The 19,247-nt window shown below is 35.7% G+C and overlaps 2 protein-coding genes across 2 annotated transcripts; both read right to left on the reverse strand.

Annotated features, from left to right (window-relative positions):
• Positions 1–2,491: 2,491 nt before the first annotated feature.
• On the reverse strand, positions 2,492–8,023 carry sqlea (squalene epoxidase a). The gene is made up of 11 exons (XM_026283519.1): positions 7,515–8,023; positions 6,590–6,818; positions 6,196–6,373; positions 5,480–5,576; positions 5,235–5,348; positions 4,802–4,973; positions 4,577–4,672; positions 3,965–4,107; positions 3,458–3,554; positions 3,263–3,350; positions 2,492–3,183 (listed from the first exon to the last, which is right to left on the reverse strand). Exons 1-11 carry the CDS (start codon positions 7,779–7,781, stop codon positions 2,991–2,993), a joined length of 1,674 nt encoding a protein of 557 aa, XP_026139304.1. The 5' UTR covers positions 7,782–8,023; the 3' UTR covers positions 2,492–2,990.
• A 2,651-nt stretch (positions 8,024–10,674) lies between these two features.
• On the reverse strand, positions 10,675–16,718 carry LOC113115851 (E3 ubiquitin-protein ligase RNF144B). Its single transcript, XM_074559957.1, is given in 8 exon segments — positions 10,675–11,277; positions 11,500–11,589; positions 13,095–13,239; positions 13,335–13,539; positions 14,635–14,695; positions 15,754–15,858; positions 16,553–16,684; positions 16,686–16,718. Coding segments are annotated over 8 exon segments (933 nt in total). The 3' UTR covers positions 10,675–11,115.
• Between the last annotated feature and the right edge of the window lie 2,529 nt (positions 16,719–19,247).

The following is a 19,247-nucleotide window of genomic DNA, read 5'->3' on the forward strand; positions in this document are numbered from 1 at the left end:
TCAGGTCTCTTATGGTTTTTAATTCTTTGGTCTGGTCTCTTCACTACAAAATAAACTAATTTATCATGTCAATACCATAATATTTTGGAAGGTAATATAATGCTAATGCCATGCATTATCATTGTGGTCATTCATATAACATGGCTTTCAGTCATTCAGGCTTGTAGTTTATGTGTGTTTATATATAGGTGCTGGTCATATAATTAGAATATCATCAAAAAGTTGATTTATTTCACTAACTCCATTCAAAAAGTGAAACCTGAATATTATATTCATTCATTACACATGACGGATATATTTCAAATGTTTATTTCTTTTAATTTTGATGATTATAACTGACAACTAAGGAAAATCCCAAATTCTGTATCTCAGAATATTAGAATATTACTTAAGACCAATACAAAGAAAGGATTTTTAGAAATCTTGGCCAACTGAAAAGTATAAAAATGAAAAGTATGAGCATGTGCATCACTCAATACTTAGTTGTGGCTCCTTTTGCCTGAATTACTGCAGGAATGCAGCGTGGCATGGAGTCGATCAGTCTGTGGCACTGCTCAGGTGTTATGAGAGCCCAGGTTGCTCTGATAGTGGCCTTCAGCTCTTCTACATTGTTGGGTCTGACATATCGCATCTTCCTCTTCACAATACCCCATACATTTTCTATGGGGTTAAGGTCAGGTGAGTTTGCTGGCCAATTAAGAACAGGGATACCATGGTCTTTAAACCAGGTACTGGTAGCTTTGCCACTGTGTGCAGGTGCCAAGTCCAAAATCTGGGCAGGTGCTAAAATGAAATTTGTTATTAAAAGAATTTTAAAGAAATAAACATTTGAAATATATCAGTCTGTGTGTAGTGAATTAATATAATACACAAGTTTCACTTTTTGAATGGAATTGGTGAATTCAGCTTTTTGATGATATTCTAATTATATGACCAGCATGTGCACCAGTGTGTGTGTGTGTGAAACAACTTTACTATGGTTACACTTTTGTGTAAATAGAAAATGAATGGTACTTTCATGTATAAATCTTAATTCGGTTCAGGGAGGGAAGTCTATGTCAACATGAAACATAACCTCAACCCATTTGCTTTTGTAATCCGTCTTTTCTGAGTGAAATTACATATTCATTGAGATGGTAGGTACTTCATTTAATCTGTAGAAAACTGAGCGGATCAAACTGTTTCACGGGAGTGGCTGGAGCAGAAAGTAAAAATTGGCTTTTATTAAAAAAAAAATAGTTCGTTTAAATTAGAGTTATGGTAATGACCATATTTTAAACTGCAAACATTACATGTCATTTGAATTCACATCAAAATACGCCGATCCTGTCTGATTGAAGACGCTCTTTGATTATGATGGGTGATTGACAGGTGTCAAAATAGAAGGGGCAGTGCTTGTTGGAAGGGTTTTGAGAATGTTATTATATGACTGGTTGCAATGACAGCTCCGTTTCATTTTTTTTTTTTTTTAAATCTTTTTATTTTGTTACAAGGTGACGCTGTTTTCATCCTGCTGGTGCGCCACCTGGTGGACATACTGTATTTTGCACAAAATGTTGCTTTTACTGTAGTTATTTATCCCACAGACATCCATCCAATTCAAATAGAATGATATATATAAAAATACAAAGCCTATAAAACAGTTTCTCAGTTTGTCAAACTATGTTTGGACCACAAAACAAGTCATAGGGGTCAATTTTAAATTGATCTGTATAAATCAGAATGAGCTCAGAATGAAGTTTTCCATTCATGTATGGTTTGTTAGTATACATCAAGATACAACTATTTGAAAATATCGAATGTGAGAAGAAAAAAAAAGGTATTGTGAAAATTGCCTTAAACTTTGTCCAAATTAAGTTCTTAGCAATGCATATTACTAATCAAAAAATAAGTTTTGATATTTACAGTAACAAATTTACAAAACATCCTCATGGAACATGATCTTTACTTAATATCCTAATGATTTTTGGCATAAAATAAAAATATATAATTTTGACCCATACAATGTTTTTTTGGCAATTGCTACAAGTATACCCCAGCAACTTAAGACTAGTTTTGTGCTCCATGGTCACATTTGAATCAATATACAAAAGGGACAAATTATTTGAAAGAACAGTCCATATAGTGGCTACACTGAGCCAAAAGTGCTATGAAACACAGAACCACGAGCTCATGGCTGAATTAGTTAACCTCAAAAAGTAGTAAAAAGAAGTAGTAGTAAACCTCACATTAAAAGCTTTTGTCGTCTTTCAGTAAATTTCCACATGATTTTACTCTACACAGAATGCCATATTCACTGCACATAGAATTTTTTTTTTTTTTTACTAAATGTTGACTTGAAAACTGTTTTTAAACAACAGAGAAAGGCAAAAATGATCATGGAAGGCCCCACATGAAAACCGTAACAAATGGACAATTTTGAAAAACTCTGAAACTATAATAAAGCAATACATGAAAAGGAAAACAATTACTTCAGCTAACAAATGAGATGCAGTCCCATTGATTTTCTTTAGTTCCTGAAACAAATTAAAACATCTACACAGTTTTCACAAAAGTCCAGCAGCCTAGTGGTTTAACCACTATAAATGGATGAATTAACGTATTTTGCACTCAGAAATGCATGTTTTTAATTCATTGAAATTTTAATTTTGACCAGATTTACTCCCTTAATGCATACTCTTCTGAAACAGATAAGAATATAAGAAATGGTTTGTAAAAGCTATTTCATATTGAATTATAAATAAAGCACAGGATTTTCCCTCATTTTATTGCAGGGTAAGGCAAAATTCACTACATCATTAGCTTACTGTATGAAAATATAAGGCAGGCTCTTGGTCTATTAATATCAGACACCATATGCTTTTCCACATCAGACTCGTTCCTTGTGCAGTATGTCTGACATGAATCCCTTCTTCCCAAAAAGATGTTGCCAACATTGACATGTGTCACGTTCACCGACTGAAGAAATCAGTTTGTTTTTCAGTTCCTTCCTAGTAAATCAGGTACTGTAACTCGGAGTAAATGAGAGGAAACATGACGGCACAGGCTCTGTACAGGATGGCTGCGCTGTTGACCAGCGCTCGTGGGATCGTGAGCCAGGATTCAGATCTGAAGCTGAAGTATATGGCATATAATGCCACAGCGAAAAAGTGACCGATCAGAGTAAAGGGTTTCGGTGACAATCTGAGAAAACAGAAACAGATTAGTTATCTCCGATATCTTCAAGAACCAATGATTTGGCAGATTCTTTGTTAATACTCACACAGACAGAAGGCCGATCGGCCCACTGATGCATTCTCCGCCAAGCTTGAAATAATGGAAACAGGCTTTTCTCAACTGCTGCAGTGAATCTGAAAATTAACAGATGTTTAAGATATAATAAGCTACTCTAGTTGTGAACTTTATGATCGTTTAAACCGTGAAACCGAAATACTGAAGAATGTGTTTTGACACTTACTGTCGGTCGCAGCAAACAGCTCGTACAGAGCTTGAGCCAAGACGTTCACCACAAACGAGTGAGATGATTTACGCTCCCAGTGGAATTTCTTCTTTGCCTGACAACAAAAACAGTCTTCACTGCACAGTTTTTCATTTCTCAGATCCGCTATGATGATCACAGTGGCATTTAAACATTCATCCAACGCAATCTGTTCCAAAACTTTTGAGCTTGCCTTACTCTCTGCTGCCTGCTTACATTTGCAATTACACTGCAAGTGCCTAATCTAATAAGCGAAAATGTATAAATAAACCACAAATACTGGGTAAAATAGTTTTCTGTTTAGTAATAGAAAGATATTTTAGTGTGCATCTTATGCTACTAATAGTATGCAGGCAACTATGTTTTGCAACAAGGTTGATGTTAAATATGTTGTTTTGATTTCATGTGCATGGGAAGGATCACATTTACTGGCACTAGAAAGGTACCTAACTTACACTGTCAGATTATTGTAACTGTATTTGTTACCTGGAGCACAGCTGTATTGTCATAGAGATCAGGCATGTTCTTGAGCAGGTCTCTCCAGATGCGGACATCATTCAGCACCACACTCATGCCGCCGCCGGTCAGGGGATGACGCATGTTATACGCATCGCCTAACAGCAGAACCCCTGATGAAGAAGACAGGTGGGTCAGTGATCGCAGCACAGTCGTTTTTACACGTAAACCTGCACCATTTCACTCAGTGCATCTTGTTTTTAATTTGAACTGCACCACTTTTATGTAACGTCTACATTTTAGATTTCTAATGCTTTAAAACGTAATTATTCCAACATCTGACAATTACGTTTCTAATGCTAACCAAGACTGGATTTATTTGATCAGTGGTGCAATAATATTGTTAAATATTATTACTAATGTAAATTATTTTAATATATTTTAAAATGTAATTTATTCCTGTAATGCAAAGCTGAATTTTCAGCATCATTACTGTGATCTTTCAGAAATCAGTCTAAAATATCAATTTGCTGCTCAGGAAACGTAATTATCATCGATGTTGAAAACCGTTCTGCTGCTTAAAAATCCATGATACACTACCATTCCAAAGTTTGGGTTAAGTAAGTAATAAACGAGGCTTACCGTGTTTATTGACTGGTGCGGGGGGCAGGAAGCTGGCAGGCATCGTTCTCAAGCGATCATTCTGCAGTGCCAACATGAATGGCTCTTTTAAGTGCTCTGTTTAAGCAAAATACACTTATTTGTGAGCAACTGTTATTTGTGATTATTGTTGTGATCTGTGAAGAACTAAAACTGAAACAAGAGGTACAAAAAAAAGGACTCGTATTAGAAATTTGGTCATTTTACCAGGTAGTTGTGGATGGATTTTTTCCGACATGTACCGCATAAGGTCTCGAGGCATCTCTCCTCTGATGTCCACCAGAACCCGAGTTTCATTGGAGGAGATCTGATAGATCAGCACTGGACTGGGATCAGCTAGAACCAGCTCTGCATGATTGGGCTTGAACTGAGGAGAGTCCTGGAAGAGAGCATCATAACACAATCAACCACTGTGTTAGACTCTTCATGTTGCCATAGAAGAACCTTTTTAGTCTAATGGTTCTATAAAAAACTTTTAACATCTGAAGGTTCTTCATATTATAAAAAGGTAAGAAAGCAACTGTTCTTTAAAGAACTATTGACTCTTTGTAAAACCAACAATGGTTCTTCTATGGCATTGCTGAAAATAACCTTTTAAGAATTTTTAACAGAGATATGCAATTGTCACCCTAATATTTACCTTCATAATGCATCCAACAAAATGAGAAGACACTTTAGCTTTCCCAGAAATCAGATTCTTACGGAACTTGGAGAAACATCCGTCAGCAACTACAGTCAGGGGAGCATGGACCTCCTGAGAAAGAGAAAGAGTATAACTGCAGCATGGAAAATCTGACTGCCAGAGTAAATCGAAATACCTGTGATCCATTTACAATCATAACCACACGTCTACAAATATTACAACCAAGTATCAGTGTGCACTACCTTGATTATCCCCGAGTCCTTCTCCCTGTACTTAATTCCTGTCACACAACCATCTTCTTCCTCAAGGCTTGTCACTGTTCCCTCCAAAAACTTCACACTGTACAAATATGACATGATATTAAACCCCAAGTCCTTCACAAAAGCCCATACAGAGACACAAGGACTCCACAAAAATGTATACCGTATTTTGCAGACTATAAGTCGCAGTTTTTTTCGTAGTTTGGCTGGTCCTGCGACTTATAGTCAGGTGCGACTTATTTATCAAAATTAATTTGACATGAACCAACAGAAAACATTACCGTCTACAGCCGCGAGAGGGCGCTCTAATGCTGCTCAGTTCTCCTGTAGTCTACACTGAGACCATAGAGCACCCTCTCGCGGCTGGAGACGGTAATGTTTTCTCTTGGTTCTTGGTTCCAAATAAATGCGACTTATAGTCCAGTGCGACTTATATATATGTTTTTTCCCTCATCATAATGATGTATTTTTGGACTGATGCGACTTATACTCAGGTGCGGCTTATAGTCCGAAAAATATGTGCCCAAACCAGCAGGTGCTGTATATCCTCACCATATATAAGATCTACAGTCAAACATTTTCTTTAGTGGTAGTGTCCAAAGTTTAAACACTTTCAAATTTGAATCAGAATTTTTCTGAACCACATCATTATTGATAAGGATGACATTTGTATATTAGTAACTGCGCCAGGTATTTACTTGGGCTCAGCAAGAGCAGCTCTACGCAGTCCCATGATGAAGCGTCCGTGATGGAAAGCACGTCCACCTTGAATGCTGTTCTCCTGCTGGGGGTACGGGATCTCCACCTCCGATCGCGTCTCCAGGTCATGAATTACATAACCATTCACCACATGGGCATCAAGACCTTCAACAGCATCTGAGAGAAGACAAAAAGACATGAAAATAATACTCTGAGTTTGTAAATATAAAATGCAATGCTTAAAAGCAATAATAATCTATGAAATAAAATACTTTATGCTTAGTTTATGTATTCGATATTTGAAAATATCTGAAAATATGCACAGAGGATTTGAACAACATGCATTTAATAGAAAGATCAGAAGAAGTGTGACTGTAAATGGGATATGTGTACCCTCCAGGCCAAGTTCTGTGAGTGCTCGATATCCTCCCGGCTGCAGAAGTTCTCCCACTATCCGATCTGGTTCCTTCATGTCCCTCTCCACCACTGTGACCCTCCTGCCGTCCCGGGCCAGAACGGCAGCCATGGCTGACCCCAGTACACCAGCACCCACTATGATGACCTCTGGATCCTCTGCCTGACCGGACTGACTGTCTGTCGCCCTCTTTCGCTTTACATCTCTCTAGTTAGAAAGAGTAAAGATAGAAAAGTGAGTATTATACATTTCTTTTGTTCTTTAAGTATAATATATAACAATTTGACAGGTTTATTTTGGTGACAGCCAGGTGATCAAAAATGAAATAATATTTAATGTTGAAAAAAAAACTTATGATTTACAATATGGTTATTATGAATTTTTATGATTTTCTTTTTTTTATGATTTATATCATGGTTATTTTAGTTAACTACAACTTAAACCATAATACAACTAATAAAATTACATTTACTAAATGTTTAAATGAAGGCAGGAAATGAAAAACATTAAAGTTTAATTTAAAAGTATCTCAGAAATGCAGACAACACTTAATGAAAAATGTAACACTTTTTTAGGCTACATATGTTCTCTGTGAGCCTCTTGATGTAGCTTGTATTATAATGTAATAAATGTACGGGGGTTTTGTGTTCGAATAAATAAAACAATATGTAGGCCTTATAGGTTTCTCATTTACCCAATAAACAAACAAATCAATCTGAGAAAAAAAGATTGCACAATCCACATCCTGTTGTTTCGATTTTTTGTTCCATAACTCTGAGTAGTGACAAGTTTTTAGTGGTGATATATTTCCAATAATATTAATAGCTTGAAATAGATTTCATGGAAATTAATTCACAATTATAAAAACACAAAGACCACGTATGATCAAAAACACTATCTCACCTTCTTAGAAGTGCGACTACAACTGTCTGTACTGCACTTGGAGAAGAGCTTTTTGGTCGGAGGGAATGTAGTCAAGAGTTTGAGAGGTATCCGGAGAAACTGAGGCACTTTGAGCGTCTGTCCACGAAAGCCGAGACAGGTGATCATCAGTCCCACAGACACGCACAGCACCGCGGCCACCAGCAGCTCTCTGGACGCGTTACTCACCAGGGCATCGCATTTCTTATAGATATATGTGAAACTTGCGATTCCAAGAAAGGTCCACATGTTGAAAATCAATTTAAATAACGAAACAAAAAAATGTCAATAACAGTCTCAAATGGCACGCACAGGTGATCAGAAAATAGATTTTAGAGTTGTTTTTCCATACAAAAACTGTGGGAGAAAAAAAAAATATTTAAAAAATATTTATAATTTATGTCACTGAAAACGCACTTATAAATAACCATAAATAAAAGTAAGTATAATATCCAGCACATGCGTCCACTCGGGTTGGTTCGATGCTTCTAGGTGATGCTGAATAATTTATGATAATGAGGGCGCGGATCCTCTTGCAGTTTGTAGACCGCAGCGTCCCGCCTCCTCTGTTTAGAACGAACCAATAAGATTCGCGTGTTCGGTGAGCAGAGCTCACGCTATCTGGCCATTGGCCAATCCAAGGCTGCTGGTTGGCGAATGGACTGCAGTGTGATGTGATGTCACAGAGAGGTTGCGTTTGGCAGATGTTACGAGCGTCTTAAAAGTGCACGTTGTATTAAAAACTGCTAAAATACATTTATGCCCATGACTTGAGAAGAAAAAATATTTATATATAATAAACGCAAATAATGGAATTATGATATAAAATGGAGTTATTTCTACAATCCAATATTTAAACATTTAGCCTATCTAAAGTAGCCTAATTATTTCTGGCAAAAGCATATATAGTGTAATTTCCACTGTGGTATCAACGAGAAAAAAATTATCATGTTCTTTACTTAGCATACATAATCTATGCAAGATCACATGCTGAAGTGAACAAGGAAGACCAGAAATCTCAGTTTAACTCGTAACTAATAAAAACAAACGACACTATGTAAAATAAGAGCTTATTACATGACGTCATGAAGAAAAAAGCCTTTACCTCACAAGAAGTGTTTTACAGGCAGGCCTTTCTTAGTCACCCTTGCAGAGTTGTGTATACATTTTGTTTTATTATCTTTCATTTATGATTATTTAAATGGAGAATACAGCAAATATAATCTAAAGAGAATCAACACTGAAAAGAATAACATTTTAAATGGGCTACAACAAAAACTCTGCACGCATTAAAAGTAATAACAGTCATTTAATTTAATGTAAAATAGACTTCATTATCTTTTATGATTTTTTTTAAGGATGAAATGATATGGATATGCTTTCAAGAAATTTTCGCTCTTTATACTTCACAAACACAGTATTTATTTTAAACTTCTGACAAAGGACAGTTCCACCCCTGGCTAATGACTGTGTTGTATGTATTATCTTTAATTTATGATTATTTAAAAGGAGAATATAGCAAATATATTCTAAAGAATATATTCTAAAATTTTAAATACCACAAAAACTCTGGATGCATTAAAAGTAATTACAGTTTATTCTAAAATAGACTTTATTATCTTTTTTTTTCTTCTTCATTTTTTTAAGGATGAAATTACATGGACATGTTTTCAAAAAAAAATACCCCAAAAACTTCACAAACACAGTATTTATTTAAAACTCCTTGCAAAGGACAGTTCCACCCCCGTCTAATGACTGTAATCATGTTTGATGCTGGCCAGCTGTGTTGTGCATCTCAAGCGTCTGTGTTTGAATGAGTTTGGCCTTTCATTTGGTTTTCTTCACAGTCGAGTGAGTTGTCAACAAGATGCTCTCACAATCATAATTACTCACCGACACTGAATGTTCTCGGAGGATGTTTGGAAGCCGTAGCAGCTCTGCAGCAGGAGGGACATTCTTGTGCTGCTCAAATTAATCGGCATATAAAAAAACATTTAAAATATATTTTATTACAACAGCAAAAAGAGCTAGGCAAATTATTTGACAATCTTTGCATCTGGCTTCGTCTTAATATGCAAGCTTCATTAGATGTGCCTTCATTCATTATAAAAAAGTGTTATGTGTATGATTAACTGAATGATTAACTTGTATGCCAAGATGTTCACTTGCTAAATGGTAAGTTATTAGCATACTGTTATTTTTTATATAATTTTTTTTTAAATAAAATAAAAAAAAATACTTAAATCAAATATTTAGTTAAACCCAGTGGATTTTTTTAAAAATATCCAGCGTTCTTTAAAATTCATGTCTCTCTAACTCAAATAGCCTACTACTTATCATACTTCATATAATTCTTATTTTTCTTATTAGAAACAAATCAAAGTCTCCAGTTCAACCTCTGACCACACGGTGTCTCTCTATTCCTGAAATGTTTTTGTTGCAAATAAATGATCATTCCAGTTTAAATCCAACTCGGAACAAAATTAAAATCTGAATAAAGACTCAAAGAAGAAGTGTAAATACATTCTAATATGGAAAAATAACTGTGGTACCTTTTTCTTAGTACTGTACATGTTCATTAGACTCTTCTTGACTCTTACTATTAACATTTTCCCTTTTTCCCTTAGTCATACTGAAAAATTAAGATTAATGCTTTAAAATATCTACAATGATAATCCACAGGAAAAGACAGGCCATGAACTCAAAATTAAGTGACTACACTCTCAAAGGCCTTGTCACACTGTTTTCAATCGTATCCACATTTTCTCATCTTCAAGAGGCATTTAAAAAGGGAACTAGACCTCATATATAAAAACAAGGCATTATTTAAATGGAAATGAAAGCAGACAAACAAAAATGAAAACAAAAGAAGCAGGAATATTCACTTAAGCAGAAACTTTTGTGTAAATATTCCTGGCTGGGTATGAAATAAAATACAATAACCGTTTTCTGTTTGAGAAATGCTTTCTTTTTCATGCTCTTTCACTAGAGTATATGCCCTGAAACAAAAATAATTCAAAACTGCATTGTTAAATATGACAATGTTTGTGTGTGTATGTTTAATAACTTGAGATGTTTATGTTAAAGTTACACAATTGTTGTTTTCTAACCATTTTAGAATAAGAACACACAGAAACTGGCCACTTTCACTGCTCAGCTGTTTAGTTTATTGTAATGAAGATATAAAATATTTAATGCAGAAAAATCAACAAATGTAAAAAGAGCACAGGACAGTACCCAGATTCATAAATACAGTATTTACATATTAAAGTACATAAGAAAAAATAGCAGGGCCTTTGGTCCAGAAGGCTACACAGAAATAAAAAGAGTTGAATTAATTGCTACAGTATATTTAATATAACCTCACATAAACAAATGTTTTGGCTTAGTGGAGTAAGGGCCATTCCTTTACAGATGTTGTTTATTCACTAAACAACAAGATTCTTTTCCCATAATGCACCTGAAGGCAATATAAATCCACCGAATTTACCAGGCACTGAGAATGAGGCACTTGTGCACCTGGCTCGCGAGACTTGAGGATTGGCACGTGGAGGATGCTACACGTTGATTATTAGGAGCTCTCCTATGCAGTGGAATCTGATGGCTTCTTGTCTTTCTTCTTTTTCTTGATCTTCTTGGCCTGGCAGGGTTTGCACACGCAGCACAGGATGCAGGGAGAGGCCAGCAGCAGCAGTGGTGATGTCACTAGCACGATGATGCTGACGCCCACCAGTATACCGACCACCTGAACACATCACAGACACACACACTCAACTGGGATCTCACCGCATGAGAGTAGTTTTCATTTCACGTCATGATAGGAACAGTCTAATCTTGCTGTTAAAAAAAAAAGTCAACAGGAAAAGCTGCAAAAATGGGTGCTTTTTATAAACTAGACACCAGAGTCATTTGGAAATTGGTAAATGTCTGACATAATGAAAAAGAGGGCACTGGCATTCCAGCTAACCTGTGTCCTGTTCCACATGACGGAAGCTCTGGAGTGCCCCAGCTTGTTTCGGCATGGTCCTTTATCATAATGTCTCAGAAATATATCGCCCTGTAACCATAGGGACATTTACATTTACTTATCTAGCAGACACATTTATCCAAAAAGGCTTACAAATGATAAATGGCACATATATATATATATATTTTTATTAAAATTGAAATGTATTATTATATTGAAATCGAATTGGTTATATTATTATTATTATTATTATTAAAATATTTTAAATATTTTAAAAATGTACAATTTTATTTATAATAATGAGGGATGGGCAAATTAATGCGATATTATTGCATTAATGCATTAATTGATTAATGCCGATAATTATTTTATTGCGCGTTAAAGCAGTTTTTTATTATTATTATATAAGTCTGGTGCTCACTGGCTCTGAATACACACACAGACAAATCATGGGTCACAGGAGGAGATGTTCCCGATCAAATTATTTAGGCTAAGCATCAATCACGACTTAATAAACGGGAAACAGGAAGTTTCTGATAGCAAGTGAAGAAGGCAGAGAAGTGCTTGCTCAGCACAGTGCAGTGCACTGTTTTGTTAACTTTGTGGTTTATTATTTTGAGTCGTATGGGACGCTCTTCATGCAATCATGCATCACATATCAGAAGATCTGTGCTTCTGGAGCGGTTAGCACTCATACTCACTGATCTATACATAACTGAAACGCTCACTTGCCCACCTTTTCCAATCGAGCCAGGGACTGTTAAACAGAGCGATCAGGCTAGTCAAATGTGATTAATTGGCATTAATCCTAGACAATCATGCCATTAATCGCAACAAAAAATAAAATAAAAATCATTGCCCAGCACTAATAATAATGTTTTCATTTTAAATTACTTTTATAATAATAATAATAATAATAATAATAATGTATTTATTACTATTGAAAAAAAATATTATATAAAAATGTAATTTATTTGTTATATTATTATTGATATGTAATTAAATATTTAAATATGTTAAGATTTCATTATTCATATTATTATCAGTAAATACGTATATTTTATTAATTTTCATTTTCAATAATAAATGATTTTCATTTTACATGATGTAATATTATTATTATTAATATTGAATTGAAAGTTATTATTAGTAAAAAAAAATTACAAATATTACAATTAATAAAAAAGATATATATTAAAATTTAATTAATAGAAAACAAAAATGTTATGGTTATTATTATTACTATTAATATATAAAATTGTATTTAAATAAAATATTTAATGAAATATTTATCTATTATTATTATTATTATTATTATTCATATAACAGATACCCTTAATTTTATTAATTTTAAATTGTTTTTAATTTTAAATTACTGTAATAATAACTATTATTATTATTATTATTATTATTATATGCATGTCCAAAAATCAAGGTGTGCCCATAGTACATGCAATGTGTATTGCTTTTAATATCACGGTTAAATTACACAATACATTAATGTGGTACTGTGATACTTTTATAATACCATGGTATTTGTATTGTCTTAGTGTCAAAAATCTGTAATGCATTTGTAAACTCCTAGAGTCACTTACATCCAGATTCTGTAGGCAGTACCAGCAGAACGTGTGTTTGCAGCTCTTGCAGAGCATCTGCGCGCAGCCCTGATTGCGCTCTATATAGACGCCACACATTGGACACTGTTTAATGGCTGCATCAGTATCAGCGCTGCTCAGTGCACTGCAGAGATGACACATAGAGCACGTCTACAGGGCTGTGTTATGGAAGTCAATGATGAACAGTTGTTGGTTCAGTGGTAAATCGATCACACTGACCTGTCTGCTGATGGTGCCATCAGAGGCTGGTGCTGGGAGCAGGAGTGACCATCTATCCAAGGGCTTCTGCAGCCGCAGCAGAAGACGGCACGGCACGCGGGGCAGGGCACAGGAAGTGGTTTGCCTTCAGTTCCGGGCGTCAGACTGCACACGGCCTGACAGTCCAGCATGGGACACCAAGCCTTACTAGGGTCTAACTGAACTCCTGAAAGAGAGAAAAAAATCATTCAAAGCCAAAAAAAAAGGAGATGTGGCAAAGCCAATTCACTTGCTTGCAAAATTCCCTTCCTCACTGACAACTTCTCATTGAGGTTTACTGTTAGTCACAATCCGGGACGTTCTTGCAATATCAGGAAGACCACAATTTACTCTGACACCACAGACAGTCTAGACGATTCCTAGCATTCGGAAGGCAGCTCAGATGCAGAGAGAGGCAGTGGAAGAAGAAAATCCCACAGCTCGCCGTCTGAATAAGCTCATTGTTTACACTTCTATAAACGCTGAGCTGGACCCTGGCAGACACAAACCAGCAACCAGCAGCACACTCATACTTGAGACCTAGGATAAAACCTTTGCCGATTCCAAAATCTAAAACTATTGACCATAAGCTCATTTATGTGTCCGAAACTTCTAAATATTTGCATTTGCAGACAGTACTGTATAGATGGACATAGTAAGAGTGTAAGATGACTTAATCTGTTTTTTTTTTATCTTGCTGTGATATCCCACAATCCAAAGATATTTTATTTTATAATTATATATTTTTTTAATAATAAGAATAAGAAATTTCAGTGTACGTTTTTAGTGTCTTACATTAAATTACCAGGGTATCAAGTTGTTCCAAGTTAATGTGTCAAGAAGCTGCTTCTGTGGTGCAAATACTGTCACTACTGTCCTACAAAACTATGCCAACACTGAAACTGAGGAAAATGTTTTTTGATTGAATATTGATTTCAAATCCATTTTCACACTCTAAAAAAAAAAGAAAAACGGCATGTTTCACACTACAGATCATAGTCTAAGAGATCTTATTTTCCTCCTAACTCAGTTTGGATTGATTTTCAAAAGCTATATTTAAACAACACAATATATCACTAAGATCAGTAATAACTGACATAAATAGTCTAGTAAGCAAAAAATGATGCTTCTTTATAACTCACATTGCTTATCTAGAACTGTTGTTCCTGTCTATCATAGTCCCTCTAGGATTTCCAGAGATTGTTACAGTAACACTGTCCTTCAAGAGTGATTATGGAAAGCAGCACATAAATGCATGCATACGAACATGGACAACACGTACCTCTTTCAAACCGGAGCCGCTGATAGAGCTCAACCTGATCGCTGGGAGCAAACAAGGCGAGCTGTACAAAGAAGGATATGAATTTTAATTCAGGTCATGTTTGAACATGTCACGTTTGAGCTACAGAACTGCACATGAATATGTTAGACATAATATACAGTCAGCTGTTCAATTGTGTGAAGAGATCCTGCTTATGAACATCTATAGTAAATAAATAGAAATGATTGTATTAAATATAACACAAGAAAAAGACTGAAATAACACAAAAGAGGTCAAAAATGTGCTATTTAGACAGTTTTGCATTTTTATATATCACTGTACTTTAATTTATGATGCATTAGTTCACAAAACAGGTTGGTGGAGATCATGAGGGGAAAATAATACTCAGACGTGTGGAAACATTTATGATGAATTAAGCTATTGTGTTCTTGCTGTGGCAACCAAAAGCAAAATGAACATTTAGACTAAACTAGCCCGGACAAATTTAATCAAAGCCGTTTGAGTTCACTTTAGATCTATTTTCATTTGCCATGGCTTTGTCATGTAGTTGCTAAGGTTAAGGCTAATTTTGTTGCTAGGGTGTTCTGAGTGGTTACTAGGCGTTTGCTGTTGTGAGTCAACTACCAAACTCGGTTAATTGACACTACTGTTTAAAAGACTGGGGCCTTTTAAGAAATTAATACTTTTGTTCAGCAAGGTTGAGTTAATTTAATAAAAAAAATGTTTCAAATACATGCTGTCCTGAAAAATCACAGTTTCTACAAAATATTAAGCAGCTCAACTGTTTTCAACAGAAAATGTTTCTTGAGCAGCAAATCGGCATATTAGAATGATTTCTGAAGGATCGTGTGACTGAAGACTGGAGTAATGATGCTAGAAAAAAATTCAGATTTGACATCAAAGGGATCATTTACATTAAAACATTGTAGCAATTTAAAAAAAAAAAAATACTGTTTGATCTGTATTTCTGATCAAATAAATGCTGCCTTGGTGAACTAAGACTGAACAGTTTTGACTCTCAAATCTTTGAACATTTAAATGCAAGTTTCATTATTTTTATCATAAACTGTGAAACTGGAAACTGTTTTTAATAACTGAGAGCGAGATAGACAGAAGTACCTCAGAGTCCAGCAGGGTTCCGGTGTTCTTGCAGGCCGGATCAGGGCAGCTGATGGCACTGCCTGCGCCGTCCCGAATAGCCAGCTGGACATACTGCCTTAAACACTGCAAACACAACACAGCTGTGACTTTTGTACAGTCGGTCTGATACTATTATACTTTTTGTAATATTTTCCATTTTGTTTTTGCCATTTTTATTAGTTATTGTGGGCTGTTTTAAGAATGTGTATATATATATAGTTTTTATTATTCGTTTCAGTTTTGGTTTTAGTTATGTTAGTTCATCAAGTTGAAAAAAATTATGCCTTGGCTACTAGCTGAATAAAAATAAACGGTTTAGTTTTCATTAAGTATTATATCCCTAGTCAGGTTAATCAATGTTCAGAATTAGCCAAACATTGTTTTGATAGATTATTATTAATATTTATGCCTTTCAGGGGAAGCAATTGTTGAATGGAAGTTAAATATGCCACTTAAATATGCCACACTTCAGCTTAAAAACCATTAAATGTCAAATGATTTGAAAGTCTGACCCACAATATTTGTTTCTGAGAAAGCCTAGATTTGGCTAATCTTAAATGGCATGTGAAAGAAAATATCCCCCGCTTGGCGAGACTGAACACTATTGTACTTTGTTTACTGCATGAACCAGACCACAGATAAAAACCTGCTTATGGAGCGATGTTTGTGAACGTGATTTTCCTATATTACTGATACTTGCACATGTAATAGCAACTACATATTCTGCTGCATAACAACACACTTCCGTTTAAAGATTTTTATTCAGCAATGCTCTTACCTGCACACAAAACACACAGTTACAGGACTGCAGTGTGCTGGTCTCCAGCTCAGGACGGTCAGTCAGGCAGAGTTTGCAGTGGATCATGGCTTTTTCTGTCTCCATGCCTGCCTCCTCTTGTTGTTTAGCCCGTTAACTTCAGAAATAGTGGAGTGCCGTCCTCCATGCTTCTGAAGAGAGGAACAAGCAAAGCTGAGGTGGATGGATTGCAACGTTTGAGTTCTAACGTCAGAAAGGTTTCAAAACGCAGATTATGCAGTTCAATTGAGTAATAATGAAAAGAAAGCTCTTTAGCAGAAATGTGAAATCATTCTTCTGAAGTCAGTTTCAGTAGAATCTCACTCAGACAATACAGAAGCATATAAAGACTGTAACTCACTGTTAGTCGGAAGATCTGTTATTAGCCGTCTGTCTAATCTCATTTGTGTTGTGTACACCAGCTCAAAACCTGCTCAGCCTGCTCTCTTAATGGAACACCGAACAAGTCGTTCCGGAGGAACAAGAGATCTTCTACCTAGAATGAACTCCCAGCTTTATGAAGTCTTCCAGTCAACATTCCCGTCCCGCATGACGACCCAATCCCAAACGGGAAGAAGTCATAATAACATAATCCAGGATAAAGCTAGATTAGAGGGCCCCGCCTGCCTCGACAGGTCAGAAAAATAGAGAGAACGGTGACATATTTATCCATGACAGATTTGTCTCCTCTGTCACGATCAATGTGCATAACATCACTGCCCTAAATGTCCACTGTCTATCCAGTCTGTATCGATTGGTAAGACACGCGTGACGTCCACTGACACTTGCAATTTTTTTCCTGCCATGTCATTGTACTTTTGACCGAGAGCTTGCACTGTTTTTGGAGTTTCACCCCTTGTGACCGAACAAGAATTAAGATTTAGGAAGAAATGGTATTAGGAAATGTGCTGAATCAGTCTCAGTACATGCGTATGTGTGTGTTTTTGTATAAAGAATTGAAAAAGCAAAAACAGGCCTTTTTTTTTCTTTTAGGCACCAAATCCCAAACCAAAGAATAAAGGATCAGAAACAAAGAGTATCAGGAAATGTGCTGAAAAATGTCTAGTAGGAGTATGATTAAGGTCCTGGATCTCTATTGATCAGTCTGAAAACACATTTTGGCCGCACCTCATAAAGTGTGTCACTAAATTGAGCTCTCTGGCAGTTCTCAGCAGTGAGCATTATTTGCATATACTTTGGTTTTGAGCCCAGGGAAGTGAATCACATGGCTTTGGAAACAATGATTAATATAAGGATGCAGTGAAATCTTGCCAAACGAGGAAACAAAAATAATACAACTCTATAGTCATTTTAGTAAATAACTATTCAGTTATTTGTCTTTTTTTAGACTTCACCGTTTGGCCAAAGTAAACAGGACAGGTGATTTAAACTCTGATTTAATTCTTTATTATCTTTATTAGCCTTTTATCTAGACAAGAATAATGCATGCAAGTCTGTGAGCAAGTGACATAATATTATACAACATCTGTATATTTTCTAAATCTATAAAATTTACAAAAATGTGCAGTATATAACTAGAATACACTGATAAATACTAGAGCTTCATCCCAAACGGCATCATGTATGAGTAGGTACTACACTTATTAAGGAATTTAGTAAGTGGTCTTTAAAGAAGTGTGTTCTACATAGTATGCTTGTGTGTAGTAAGGATGCAATTTAGACATACTACATCAGCCATGCTAAGATTGTCATGTGACACAGCATCACTTACGCTGCTCTACTAGAATCTTAGAATCTAGTTAGAAGGTTACTAAACCTGGCACTGTATATATCAAATATTGTTGGCTCCTTGACGAATGGCTTTTGTTTATCATTTTGAAAGTCGCTTTGGATAAACACATGCATAAATGTAAATGTTGATGTAAATGCATGACTCCTCTCCTGTGGCCTCATGGGATAGTTACTCTAAGAGTCCATTGGATGCCCAGTTTAGAATCTTTATGGAAGATTTAATCTGCGTACTTCATGTGCATGTTAGACAGCCCACAATGCAATGCGTTCGACATGACGAGAAAACATGCGTAAATTTGAATGTCTCCTTGATTCACTTAATCAGACTGACAAAAACTTACTACACAAACATACCTCTATTTACTCGTTGTAACCATGTGACACTAGCAGATTTATCCTCATGTAAAAAGTAATAAGCAGCATCTACCGCGCAGTATGCACAACACTATATTCAATTGAGGAAAAGTCAATTTTCCAATGTGACGCCGTAGAGCTTCTTAGTTAATAACAAACAATTCTGTCAATAAATGACAGTTTTACTGTAACTCTAGTACTGCTACTGTCAGGCATAAAAGACACATTTAACATTCTTCATTGTCACGCAAACACACTACAAGAAAATCAGCTCAAACCAGATAGTGCCTTAAGGTGTTTCCTACCTAGACCGCATTTTTTTTGGCATAACAGGCACCCCAAAATCGGAACGTAAATTTGAGGACTTCAGATAGCTCGGTATTTACTGTAGGTGTGGTACAGTAGCTATGTTTTGAGACGCAGTAAAAAAAACTCACCTCACGTTTCACTGCACTCGTGTCTGGAGTCTGTGATGATTACAAGCGCATCTGATAACGAAGATGCTGCTGAAGATTCCCGCCAATTCACCTCGATCACGAAGAGGTGCAGTGATTTACTCCCGTCACGTTAC

This window comes from Carassius auratus, chromosome 16 (genome assembly GCF_003368295.1).
Source record: "Carassius auratus strain Wakin chromosome 16, ASM336829v1, whole genome shotgun sequence".
Classification (NCBI taxonomy): domain Eukaryota; kingdom Metazoa; phylum Chordata; class Actinopteri; order Cypriniformes; family Cyprinidae; genus Carassius; species Carassius auratus.